We start from the raw sequence: 12,176 nt of genomic DNA, 5'->3' as shown, positions 1-12,176 counted from the left end.
TTACCTGAGCGGTTCCTAATATATCTTTAGGGCTTACACAGTCGCAGCTCTTTTTAAAACTGTCCAAGCTGTCCTAAACTGTCACAAGTGAATTTGTATTCATCATATCATATATGGTTTCTTTATCTTTTTGTTATTTTCGCTGTTGTTTTTTTTCCCCCATAGCTGAATCAAACCAGGTTAACCAATCCAAAAAATACAGTCTTTTGTCCCTCCTCGCCCTATCATCACAAAACAAATTCTTCCTGAAAACTCCTCCCACGTCCCGTAAGGAAACAAAGGCTTGCCAGGCCGCAGGATCTTCTGATGCATATGTAGCGGCAGAGCTGGACGATGAGGCAGACTCTAGTGAATCTCTAAGTCCCACCGGCCAGTACGAGAACTACCGGGCAGGGCTGGACTTTGCTATATCTGATCTGGTCTCACTGGACTCCCAGGCTGAAGTGGACCAAGGTATTTTTATAAGGAAGGGAGCTACTGAAATCGGTGTGAGGCTACGGCTCTCTTCCGTGTGCTGCTCTGTTTTGTGCCACAGTCGAAAGACTCCGTGCTGCTCTTCCAAAAAGCCTCTTTGCCTCCCTTTCACTTCATTTTTCTAAAATGTAATTCACAGCGATTCAGGTGCATTCACTGTCACTGATGAGAGGTAATCCATAAATCTAGATGCTGCCGGGGCTTTTAAAATCATTCATCTTCTTTCACACGCAGACTAACACAAATAACCACCTTCAGCTGCTCATGTAATCAGCTCTAACTATCGGTTCCTGTTCTCAGCCTTTGGATTTGCTGATAATAACCATTATAAACTCTTTCCTTTCCCTCCTGTAGCTGAAGAACTGCTGGGATTGGTGATGAGTGTGGCTGAAAATTGAAATCAACTTCTTTCTTTTTTTTTCTTTTTTTTTTTTTGCTATAACATCAGGGGTGTTGCACCTTTCTGTGGCATCACATACCTCACGCTGGCTCTTTGAGTTTCATCTTACGTCTCTGTACCCTATTCACTCCATTCCCATTGCAGTTGCAGCACGCTGGTGGGGCACAAAGCGGCTGGACTTTGCCCTGTACTGCCCCGATGCCCTAACAGCTTTCCCCACAGTGGCTTTACCGCACCTGTTCCACGCATCATACTGGGAGTCTACTGATGTTGTGTCTTTTCTCCTGAGGCAGGTGAGTAAACAGCAATAATGAAAGTGTTAGGACTTATTCAAAAATTCTCAGTATGAATCACTGAATTGTCCCCTTTCAGGTCATGAGGCACGAAAACTCAAGCATTCTGGAGCTCGATGGAAAAGAAGTGTCTGAATTCACCCCCTCTAAACCTCGAGAAAAGTGGCTCCGCAAGAGGACTCACGTGAAGATCAGGGTGAGCATCTTATCTGGAAACAAAGTCTGTTTCAGAGAGCTTTAAAGTTTAGTCGGGGACACTACGATACCTGCCATCTAATTACAAATCAAAAAATAGCCCTTTTGTTTTTTTTTAATTCATTTCAATTTAAAATTTTAATAAAGCACCAAATCACAATAACTGTTGCTTCAAGGCAAAGACCCTACAATAATACAGAGAAAACGTCCAACAATCAGATGACCCCCCTATGAGCAAGCACTTGGTGACAGTGGGAAGGAAGATCTCCTTTTTAAAAGGAAGTAACTGCCGTTAGGGTTGAGGGGAAGGAGACGTGACAACACTCTGGACGACAGCCAAAGATTATTAATGACCAATTCCAACCAATATGCAAAAAAAAAAAAAAGTTGTTGGTATTTGTAGACTGTTTTTGTTTAAATAAAGATAAAGCAACATGTCAGCATTTTCCCTTTGTTTCTTCTGCATTGACAGAATGTGACCGCCAACCACAGAGTGAATGACGCCGTCTTCACTGAAGACGGCCAGCAGGTCTTGACAGGCCGCTTCATGTACGGCCCTCTGGACATGGTGACTTTGGCGGGGGAGAAGGTGAACATGCTTCTGTCTTTAGTAGCTCACCTCCTGCTGTTAGAGATACCTGGGAAATCTGAGTTTGAGCTTTGTTTTTTGTTTTTTTCAAGGTCACTTCTAAGTGGATTTTAAGTCTCATACATTTGAGACGTGTGCCTTATGTTTGACAAACAATCCAAAGTTCGGGTATATATAATTATTGCTGTGAAATTTTAGCTTCATAAATTTCAAGATATATTATTGAAAATTGGTCCGTTGACATTTTGACATTTTGAAATCTGAGCCACTGCTTGAGCACAAGTATGTCTCAAACTATTCAAGATAAAAGCCTGAAACATTCACTCAAGTGAGTATTTGCCAGTTGGCTAGTAGAGCCCTACATTTGAGCACTCACTAATAATGTGAAACATTTAGAAAACTTTTTAATGTGAAATATTTAATCATAGAAATGAAGACAATGTTGTTTTCATTCAACTTTACCTCTGGGTTGAGGAAATATGAAAAAAACTCAAATATCTGTAGATCGGCTGTATTGAAACGCTTTTGTTTCCTTTTCATTCCTGCGCAGGTCGACCTCCACATCATGACCCAGCCACCATCGGGAGAATGGGTGTACTTCAACACCGAGGTGACCAACAGCAGCGGGCGCGTGTCTTTTGTCATCCCAGAGGACAAGCGTCTGGGAATCGGAGTGTACCCGGTTAAAATGGTGGTCAGGTGAGATTAGCCTGGTACCAAACTGTTATTGTATTTTATATATTCAAGCTTTTTGTCCGTTTATCTTCACAGAGCCTGGTTTCCATTTGACTTTTAGCTTACTTTAAAGAAAAAATGAGCTGCAATAATGTTTTTGTTTCCATTTCCTTACTCTTTTTCTTTTTATTCACCAGGGGTGACCACACGTTCGCTGACAGCTACCTGACAGTTGTTCCACGTAGCACGGAGTTCGTAGTGTTCAGCATTGATGGTTCATTTGCTGCCAGCGTTTCGATCATGGGCAGTGATCCCAAAGTGCGAGCTGGAGCTGTAGATGTTGTCAGGTAGCTGGCTGCTCTACCTCTCCTGTTTTCTTGGCTTCAGATATTTTCTCCCTGATTGAACTTTAAGATCTGGTGTGTCCTGCTGCTTCTCCTTATTTCAGGCACTGGCAGGATTTAGGCTATCTGATCATCTACGTGACCGGACGGCCAGACATGCAGAAGCAACGGGTAGTGGCCTGGTTGTCTCAGCACAACTTCCCTCATGGCATTGTCTCCTTTTGCGACGGCCTGGTCCACGACCCGCTCAGGCACAAGGCTAACTTCCTCAAGTCTTTGACAGAGGTCAGAGTGGGTGTGGGAGAGGGGACAGTGAGTGTTTTAAATGAGGAAACAGAAGCGACAAATGCTGACAACCCGTTATTATTTTAAACATGTACCCATTTGTTTAGAAGAAACCAGGATTGAACATTTCTCGTCTTCATTTCTCCGATTTCAGGCACACATGAAGATTTTTGCTGGCTATGGATCAACCAAAGACATCTCAGTCTACACCTCCATTGGCCTCCCTTCTTCTCAAATATACATTGTTGGCAGACCTTCTAAGAAGATGCAGCACCAGTGCCAGGTATCACTTTCTGCACACCCTGAGAAAAGATCTTGTTAATAGTCTCTTCTCACATTAAAAAAAATAAATAAAAGTAAAAGCTCAAGTCACCGCAAAATGTGTTGCTTTTTAGTTGACAGTTGTTTCTCTGATCCTTCAACAGTTCATCACAGAGGGATACGCAGCTCATCTGTCCCAGCTGGAGTACAACCATCGCTCTCGGCCAGCCAAGACCACCAGTGCACGCATGGTGCTACGCAAAGGCAGCTTTGGCTTGGGAGCAAACAGTGACTTCTTGAGGAAGAGGAACCATCTGTTACGCACCATCTCCTCTCAGCCAGCCCCCAGCTCTCCGACGGGCAGCATCCACAACAGGCCGGAGCGCACGCAGAGCCAATCAGACAGCGAGCGGCTGGAGCGGGAGCGGCTGGAGCGCGCTCACAGCCACGGCCAGGGAGGGGCCCAGCGCAGCATGAGCATCACGGCCAGCTGCTGGGGCCGCAGCGGCAGCACCAAGCTGGAGCCAGGAGTTTTCAGCTCAAAATGAGACTGGAGACACGATGCAGGGTTCGGGAGAGTGACTTACAAATGCAGTGCTGAGGAAGAGACGCAAAGTGACGTGAATATAAACGCAAACAGTGGAAAGCAGTTGGCTTCTTGCACCAGATAGGTAAAATACCATAAGGAAAAAAAATCAGGTGCTACAAATCACTCTTTATAAAAACTAACACCAGTCACATTCAGTACAGATATTTATGGGCAGAGCATGAGGCAACATTCATGATAACACAGACCAACATTTCAAGAAGTGTTGCCCCAAGGCGGGAAAGTGCACACAACCAAATAAAGCTAATACTGTAGGGATCCAGGCTGTTTGTACTGTTTAGTAAATATTTATTAGTCTTGAATACAAGGTCAGTTTTGCTCCTCCAGCACATGGAGACAGTTACACACGCACGCACACACACACACACACACACACACACACACACACACACACACACACACAAGCACGCCCCATGCAAACAACACAGAGTTGTTACAGTAGCAGCTGTAACCAACTAACGTGACCAATGCAAGCACAACAACGACTACAGAGACGAACTTTGTTTATAGCAGTTTTAAAGCTGCGTCCTTTTTAACGCGATGATCAGGTACGTTCCAGTCAGAGAGCGGAGCTGAGAATCAGGTGAAGCTGATTCGCCAATTTAGTGTAAACACGGAAACAATCGAGAAGCCAAAATTAATTTTTGTTAGATTTCTTTTCTTTTTTTTAAGGAACACCGAACAGATTTAACATCTTTACGCTCCCGTTCTGCTTGTTTTCTGGTCGCCCCTCAGACACGAAGAATCATGTAACGCAACACGAAGCAAAGCGCGTAATTACCCTTTAACTGTGGCTGCAGCTGAAACTGTTCTTGGGTTTTATTGCATCTCACACTTCACTTTATGTCATCGCTGCCGTACCCTCCTGAATGAGTAGCGTGCAGCTCCGCTATAGGGAAAAGCAGTACTGTAAGGGAAAGTGCCAAAGTGAAGCAGTGCTGAAGGATAAGCCGCCTGTGGATGCAGAGGAAAGGAGGGATCTCCTGTGTAAAAACAGAAACATAATAAATGGGTTAGTTTGTGTAAGTATGTAGTTGAATGCCTTAACAAGGCTTGTACATAATTGTTACATTACAGTGCAGATCTGGTATCTGGTCCACTGAAGATCAGTTTCAAGTGTCTTCTTTACTCTGGGGGTAAACACCGTCTCATTCAGGATATACTTTATTGATTGATGATACTTGTTGTTATTTAAGACTATAGACATTTTAAAATGTATGGATTTTTTTCGTGAACAAAATGTGTTTTAAGATTACTTTAGCTATGATGTGTTGTTTTTTTTTTCCCTCTTTCCTTCAAACTTCAGTTGCAGCAGCCAAACCTCAGAGGGCACAGTGTTGTATTTCTATTATTTTATCTCTCAGATCACCAGAGTTGTATCAACAGAACTTGTGTCAAAATATTGTTTTGTTTTTGTTATTAACTTTTGGGGGGGGGGGGATTCAGGATATGGCTTGTCTCTCTCTTGTTTATCCCCAAGCTGTAAAATGAGGTGTTGAATGTTCTCATAGATAATCCTCCTTAGGTTAAGGTCTCTTTCTCTGTGTTGCTGCGCCTTTAGGAAAAGAAATGTGCAAATTGTAAATCCTGTACAATACGCTGTTGAAAGTCGGAACACAGAGCTAAGATTTTGCTTTAATACCGTTGGCCATTTATTTTGTAAAGCTGGTTTAAAAACAAAATTGTGATTTATTCATTTAAATAACATTTATTTGTACCTCTGTAATCATGTACAGACAGAGCTGACAGCAGTGGACCAATATGGGCTCAGACACGAGGGGGAAATGTGCAATATTCCCGAGTAGCACCACCAGATCTTACAGACTGTTGAGGAAACACGTCACAGTGCATTGACAATCAGGTGAACAGGCACATGGTCTACAGACGTCAAATTGCGGAGGGTAACTCACCTTAAAACGGCACTGCCCTAATTATGGCTGTCGGGTTTTCTCCTGCAGAGAGACACGCTGTTTTGTTGTGATGTTTCCATTTTAGAATATGGGCATCTAGACAGACACACTTAATATTTATAAAACAGTCAGCCTGGTAACAAAACAAATGGTTTACATAAGTGCGATGAACAGCACGTTTACAGATGATGTAACCTTCAGTTTGCGTTGGCCCTCTTCAGAGGTGTCATTTTAAAGTTAGCGGTCCTTTTAGAGGCTTCACTTTGTGATGCAGTTGAATTGTATTGTGCTGAGATGTGTTTCTAAATATTTCATCCACTTCACATTTCAATAGACGACATAAGACATCCTAGATCAAAGGCACCTGTAACCTCTTTAATCAGCACTGATTTTATTTTATATTTTTGTCAGCTGGTTGAGGAGAGTGTGACTCATGCTGTACTTCTGTCCCTCTGCATTTTGACCTTGACAAGAATCGGCTTAAAGCCATAACTCTTTAAAAAAAAAAAAAAAAAAAAAAAAAGGAACAGGAAAAAAGCTGCTTGTTGAAGAATAGCTCTTTGTACATTTATTGTAACTTGAAAACAAAAAAAAAGGACAGTCAGTCCTGGAAAACATGCAGTCATCTAACATTTTCAGCTACTGAACCATGCTCCCTGATCTGAAACGCCCGGATATTAAAAATCCAGAGAAGCGATCTGTGAAGTTTTGCAACCTCTGGGCAGACGATCGCTTTGATTCTGCTACCGACACACACATTACCAGAGGCCTTACATTTCCCGTTTTACTGCCTTACATTGACCATTGTGCGGCGAGGACGAACGCCGATCACGCCCCGAACAGACTTCACGGTGAAGGACATTGTTCATGTTACTTTGTGGGAAAAGATGGAGGCCATATTTTCTAAACAGGACTTTGGTTTGTTTGACTTTTTTAAAGGAAATTTATGAAGAAGAAGAGAGTGGGACATAATTCACCAACATTAGGCAATCCCATCGCTGTCTCCAGCTCCGCCTCCAACAGTTATCGTTCAAAGGCTGTATATCTGCAACACAATATCATGCTTGGAAAATATTTTACCTGTACAGGGTGTGTATCTTGTAGGTTTTGGATAACTACATTTTACCCATTCCCTTGTGTTTTTATGTACAGTGTATAAAGAACATATAAAGAACAACTAAGGCATTTGGGCTTTTTTTTTTTCTTCCACACTGAGTTGAAACGAGGATGTTTTTGTTTTTTTATGAGAGCAGGAACTGAAGTCAGACTTTACTTTCACAAAGAAATGGAGATTTATTTAGAGAAATGAAAATTAAAAAAAAAATTGAGATACAAATGTAAGACAACCATGAGGTGGTGTGAGAAGGTGATATCAGACAGCTGAACTGGACGTTTATCTGGGATTAATCATTACTTAAAGCAAAGATTTTGCACAATAAAACTAAATGAAACTTTCCTATGAAGCTCAGTGTTACAGAAAATAAGCAGCAATGTCTTTTGTTGAAATCAAAAATCTACTATAACAGAATCCCAGTAAGATCCTTGTTGTCAGCAGTTTTATGTAGGCACTACTTTCTATCTACTCGATTACATCTGACAGCCATTACAAGCAGCTCACTATGACTTCTACCATGTGTACCTCAGGAGAGCATCACAGTATTATTTTGCTATCACTATTATTTGATATGAAGTGCATTTCGAGTTACTTTCTGCAGATCTGTTTAGTGAAGGTGCTCTCAAGCTGACGAAGCTGAAGGTGACGTCATCTTCTACCTGCTGATGCCCAGTTTTCTCTGGAAGGCATCCCCGTCTCCCTTCGTAGCTTGCTGTGAGATGAATAGAGGCTCGCTGTTAACAGAGTTATAACAGCACATTACTGCAATTACAGCTGAAAGGTTTCTGTCATACCTTGTTGATCTCTTTTTGTTTCTCCCGGCTGACTATCTCCTCTATGATCTCCCCCTCTCCTCTCACCAGTCTGTAAGACAGCAGGGGGGAAAAAAGATCACCAATTTAACCAGGGTGGGTGAATTCTTCCTCCAAACTCCCACTCTTGTGGCACGCTTACCTTGTCCTCCCTGTTTCAGGGTCCACCACCCTGCGGATCACGCTCTGCCTGGCTTCGTACTCCTCTTTGGTGAGGGGCCTCTTAGTGGAGAGCCGGGCCTTCTGCTCATCTGTCATGACTGGAGAGGCAAAAATGCACCAGATTAATTTTTGGGAAAAAGAGACGAGGTGGAGGAGGAAATAACCAGATAACGATATCAGAATGAATATCAGAATTGAGCAATGGGACTGCATATACTTTGAGTTAATAAAGGTAAAGGTGCTTTCCTCCGGGAACTTGAGCTTCCTCACACAGTCCTAAAACATGCATGGTGATTCTAACATAGATGTGAGGTAGATAAAGTGCTTAAAGTTTACAAAATAAATGCTGAATGAATGTATGGTTGAAAAGTGACTTTTAGTCTAAAATTTAGGCTGGCAATGCTGATAACAAATGCAAGTGACACGTAGACTGATGGGGATTTGATTTACCAAGATCATCAAAATGAACTAGATGTGAAAAAAAACATTTTTAGTTAACTAAAAAGGAAATACACATTGGGCCACAGCTCTTAATTTAAACCCAGGTGCTTTCAGTCCCAGTGCCAGAAACGCCTACCTATGCAGTCTCTTTACAAACATTTGTGAAAGAAGGGTCATTCTAAAGAGCCTGAGTGTGGTGCTGTAACAGAATGCCGCTGTCCCAACAAGTCAGTTTGTGAAATCAACTTGTGATGGTCAAATTATTTAAAAAAAACAAAACCTCAATCTTTCTACAAATCAAAGATCTTCAAAAACAGGATCTCAATGTCGTCTGTGAACATCACCACTATAAACAAGAAGGGTTCAGAGCCGATGTAATCTCGCTCCACCTTGAACCCATCTGCAACTCCTACCGCTGGTGTCCTCATTCGTGTTCCCTATCAAATGCTTTCTTTAGATCTATAAAGAAAGAGTGCAGCTCCTTCTGACCTCCTTTAAACGTCTCCATTGACACTCTCAAAGCAAACATCACATCTGTAGTGCTCTTTCTCTGAATGAGGTCATGGTGCTGCTCATTACCTCTCTTCTAAACCCAGCTTCAACAACTCATTCCCACAGCTTCGTGACCTGCCAGCGTTATCCTGCTCTGCAGTGCACTACTTCTTAGATTAGGAAGTAATATGTCCTAATAAGTCCTTATGTTTCACAAGCTGGGAAACAAATCCCACTCGTGATTTATCAAATATAAAAACCACAATTATTTTGTTGTGTCAGACTTTGTGTGACCAGCTGATGCACTGAAGTGTGGTGTTGTGTGTGATGTCCCACCAGGCCCGAGCTCCACGGCCCCCTCCTCAGTTTGCCACACCTCCAGGTAGGATGGAGGTTTCTCTGCTGGGCTCTGCTTCATCTCTGCCTTCTTCTTCATCTTCTCCTTTTTCTTCAACTTCTTCTTCTCCTTCTTGATCTGCTTCTTCAGCTTCGCCTTCTTCTTCTTCAGCTGCTGCTTTTTCTTCTTCTTCTTCTTGGCTTCGCTCTTCTTCTTCTCATCACTTGACGAGGATGATGACGATGAGGAGGAAGAGGTGGATGAGGAAGATGAGGAAGAAGAAGACGAGTGCCTTCTGCGCTTCTTTTGTGTTTTCTCATCTGGGGGAGAAACAGAGAATATAACCCGATGATGAGGCTGATTTTCCTGTGAATGATAGCATTTCATTTTCCAACCTTTGCTCCTGTGCAACGTCTTCTTTCTGCTCCGACTCCTGCTGTTGGAGGAGGAAGACGAAGATGATGGAGAGGAGGAAGAGGAGGACGAGGATCGTCTCCGTTTCTTCTTCTCGTGTTTTTTCTCTCTGCCAGCTCTGTTGGATGGTCTGCTGCGGTCCATGGCTCACGGAACAACTGTTTACAGACCGTACAGAACGACAAACACGGAAGTGTGCCCGTCAAATTCCTTCCGTCGCCTTCTAGGATTGAGGAACCTAGTTCCCACTTCATTTTATTTATTTCTTTATGTATTATTATTATTATTATTATTATTATTATTGCTAAATGTACCTGTATATTGTTTACATGATCGAAATAAATTAACAAACAATTATTATTATAGTTGCAGTGTTTTATTATGAGACACTTTGCAAGGTAATAGACTCACTGTCATCTACACATCTCAAACTAATACACCAAAGTCTCGTCATCTTTAAACACATCTTTATTAAATACATTCCTTTATTATTATCTTACTTATTTCTTATTTTGTTTGCGGTATTTATTAATTAAATAATTCCAGTCTGTTTGTTGTTTTTTCTTTCAGTTTTGGTTCATTTCCAAATACCAGACTGCTGCTGCCCACTTAACAACCAAAAAAATCCCCTGGGGCTCACCCAAATTATAAATCTTCACTCTAATCAAAGTACGGACGAAGTATTTCATTGCAAATTTTATTCAAATAAACAAACAAGCAGCCTATATCTGTGTTTGTCATATAAAAAGGGTTTAGGCCAATATGTGACCCACCTGCAACTGGGACACAAACTTCAACACAAGAGCAGAAAATTAAAAGTAATGAGTACTATCATAAACTATCCACTTCTTTTTACTAGTTTTTATTCACTTTTTATATAAATAAATACATGTGTATACAAATATGCAACTGAAAATACTATGTGCAGAAGAGCATATCTGAACACACATTTAACCTTGAAGATGATGGGCTACGGCCAGTGGCGGTCCTAGCCTGTTTGGAGCCCTGGGCGAACACTCCCTCCCTCTTTAATTTTGCACTCCAGTATGAACACCCATCCCCCAACCCGAGGATCACCACAACATAACCTAACAGACCTACACCTTAGTTCACAGATTTACTTTGTCTAGGGTGTATTTCTGGGATTTCACACAACCCAGGATTCAAATCATGAATATATAATGGGCTTGGATTTACAACATTATGAATGAAATGTGCTCTATTTGGAAGCAGCTGGCCCCCCTCCCCTTTCGACGTGTTGTGTGTGAGACTTTAAATCATCAAACTGTAAATTATAAATTTTAAATTGTTATTGATCCCTTTACTCCTGGTCCTAAAGTGTATGTTTATTTTCTTACTCTTCTTATATTTATTGTTTGTTTACTTGCACTGCTGTAACTGGAGCCTCCTCGTCTGGACTGTATGTAGCGGAGATGACAATAAAGTTTACTTTGACTTCAGCAGCGCAGGCGCACCGAGGGCTCTCGCGCTCACTTTTCGCGTATAGAATTTCGGTGCAAATTATAAGTCTGTATCATGATGTCTGGTGTTTTTGTGTTTGTTGTTTTGTTTTTATTTTGTTTTATTTTGCGAGTTGGTTATTAGATGCTGCTCCAGCCAGCCAGAGACTCCCCCGCCGCCCCGCCCTCTCCTCCCTGTGCCGCAAGCAGCAGGCGCACCTCGCAAACGGAGGGCGCCCTTACTCCCAGCAAATGGGCGATAGAAAACCGATCGGTGCCTACGACATTCCCAGTATGCGCTGGCATGACGTCGGGGCAGCATGAGTACGAGCAATTATTATTTATTTTTTTTGCCGATGCCCGTGATGCCGCCCCGGGCAACCGCCCGTATCAAAAACCGCTACTGGCTACGGCGGCAGAAGACCACATCATGGAAGTGCTGCCAGCAGTGTGATGCAGTCATGTCAACATGGATCAAAATCTCTGAGGAATATTTCCAGCACCGTGTTGTGCCACAAAGAATTAATGCGGTTCTGAAGGTAAAAAGAGGGCCCAACCCATTGCTAGGAAAGTACACCTAATAATATGTCCAGTGAGTGTATGCTGTCAATTTTAATTAAGACAGAGGTCATTTTCCTTTGTTTTAAGCTACATTTTGAAACAAAGTAAAAACACCAATATTTAATTTTAGTGAATACACAAATCCCCCAGATCTCCCTTCTGATTTCAGTCAGTCTTAATTATTTTTTGTATATTCAGTAAATCTGAGACAGAGCGCCAAACTCAGTGAACTCAAACTTTACTGCTCTCCAACTGCAAGATGATTCCTCGAGGCCAGAGGTGCATCCAGTTACAGCAAAACAGGAAAAGAAAAGAACTAGAAAGAAGTGCAGGAAACACGGACATCATTT

The 12,176-nt window shown here is 42.1% G+C and overlaps 2 protein-coding genes across 9 annotated transcripts in view; one reads left to right on the top strand and one right to left on the bottom strand.

Moving 5' to 3' along the window:
• LOC134639128 (membrane-associated phosphatidylinositol transfer protein 2-like) overlaps positions 1-6,959 on the top strand; it is a 43,733-nt gene extending 36,774 nt beyond the window's left edge. For 7 of the 8 annotated variants that reach the window (XM_063490193.1, XM_063490192.1, XM_063490194.1 and 4 more), the window contains 8 exons: positions 1,019-1,167; positions 1,247-1,363; positions 1,835-1,951; positions 2,502-2,650; positions 2,824-2,973; positions 3,075-3,255; positions 3,410-3,538; positions 3,681-6,959. In XM_063490193.1, coding sequence (XP_063346263.1) covers positions 1,019-1,167; positions 1,247-1,363; positions 1,835-1,951; positions 2,502-2,650; positions 2,824-2,973; positions 3,075-3,255; positions 3,410-3,538; positions 3,681-4,064 — 1,376 coding nt within the window. In that variant the 3' untranslated portion in view covers positions 4,065-6,959. Of the gene's footprint in view, positions 1-165; positions 454-1,018; positions 1,168-1,246; positions 1,364-1,834; positions 1,952-2,501; positions 2,651-2,823; positions 2,974-3,074; positions 3,256-3,409; positions 3,539-3,680 lie in introns of all 8 variants that reach the window. The other variant, XM_063490198.1, reaches the window with a different exon arrangement.
• Positions 6,960-7,301: 342 nt separating this feature from the next.
• Positions 7,302-9,993, bottom strand: arl6ip4 (ADP-ribosylation factor-like 6 interacting protein 4). The gene is made up of 5 exons (XM_063490200.1): positions 9,787-9,993; positions 9,391-9,711; positions 8,102-8,219; positions 7,942-8,011; positions 7,302-7,859 (listed from the first exon to the last, which is right to left on the bottom strand). The coding sequence occupies exons 1-5, from the start codon at positions 9,947-9,949 to the stop codon at positions 7,803-7,805; spliced, it is 729 nt and encodes a 242-aa protein (XP_063346270.1). The 5' UTR covers positions 9,950-9,993; the 3' UTR covers positions 7,302-7,802.
• Positions 9,994-12,176: the final 2,183 nt, after the last annotated feature.

Source organism: Pelmatolapia mariae, linkage group LG12 (genome assembly GCF_036321145.2).
Source record: "Pelmatolapia mariae isolate MD_Pm_ZW linkage group LG12, Pm_UMD_F_2, whole genome shotgun sequence".
Classification (NCBI taxonomy): Eukaryota; Metazoa; Chordata; class Actinopteri; order Cichliformes; family Cichlidae; genus Pelmatolapia; species Pelmatolapia mariae.
This window is presented reverse-complemented; position numbering and strand designations above follow the sequence as displayed.

Bases quoted from the DNA above. Each gene is read 5' to 3' on its own strand.
- arl6ip4 (XM_063490200.1), bottom strand. From the start codon at position 9,949: ATGGACCGCAGCAGACCATCCAACAGAGCTGGCAGAGAGAAAAAACAC. The intron at 8,220-9,390 runs GTGGGACATCAC...TTGCCTCTCCAG, and splicing joins GGCCGTGGAGCTCGGGCCTG to TCATGACAGATGAGCAGAAG. The intron at 8,012-8,101 runs GTAAGCGTGCCA...GCTGTCTTACAG, and splicing joins CCTGAAACAGGGAGGACAAG to ACTGGTGAGAGGAGAGGGGG.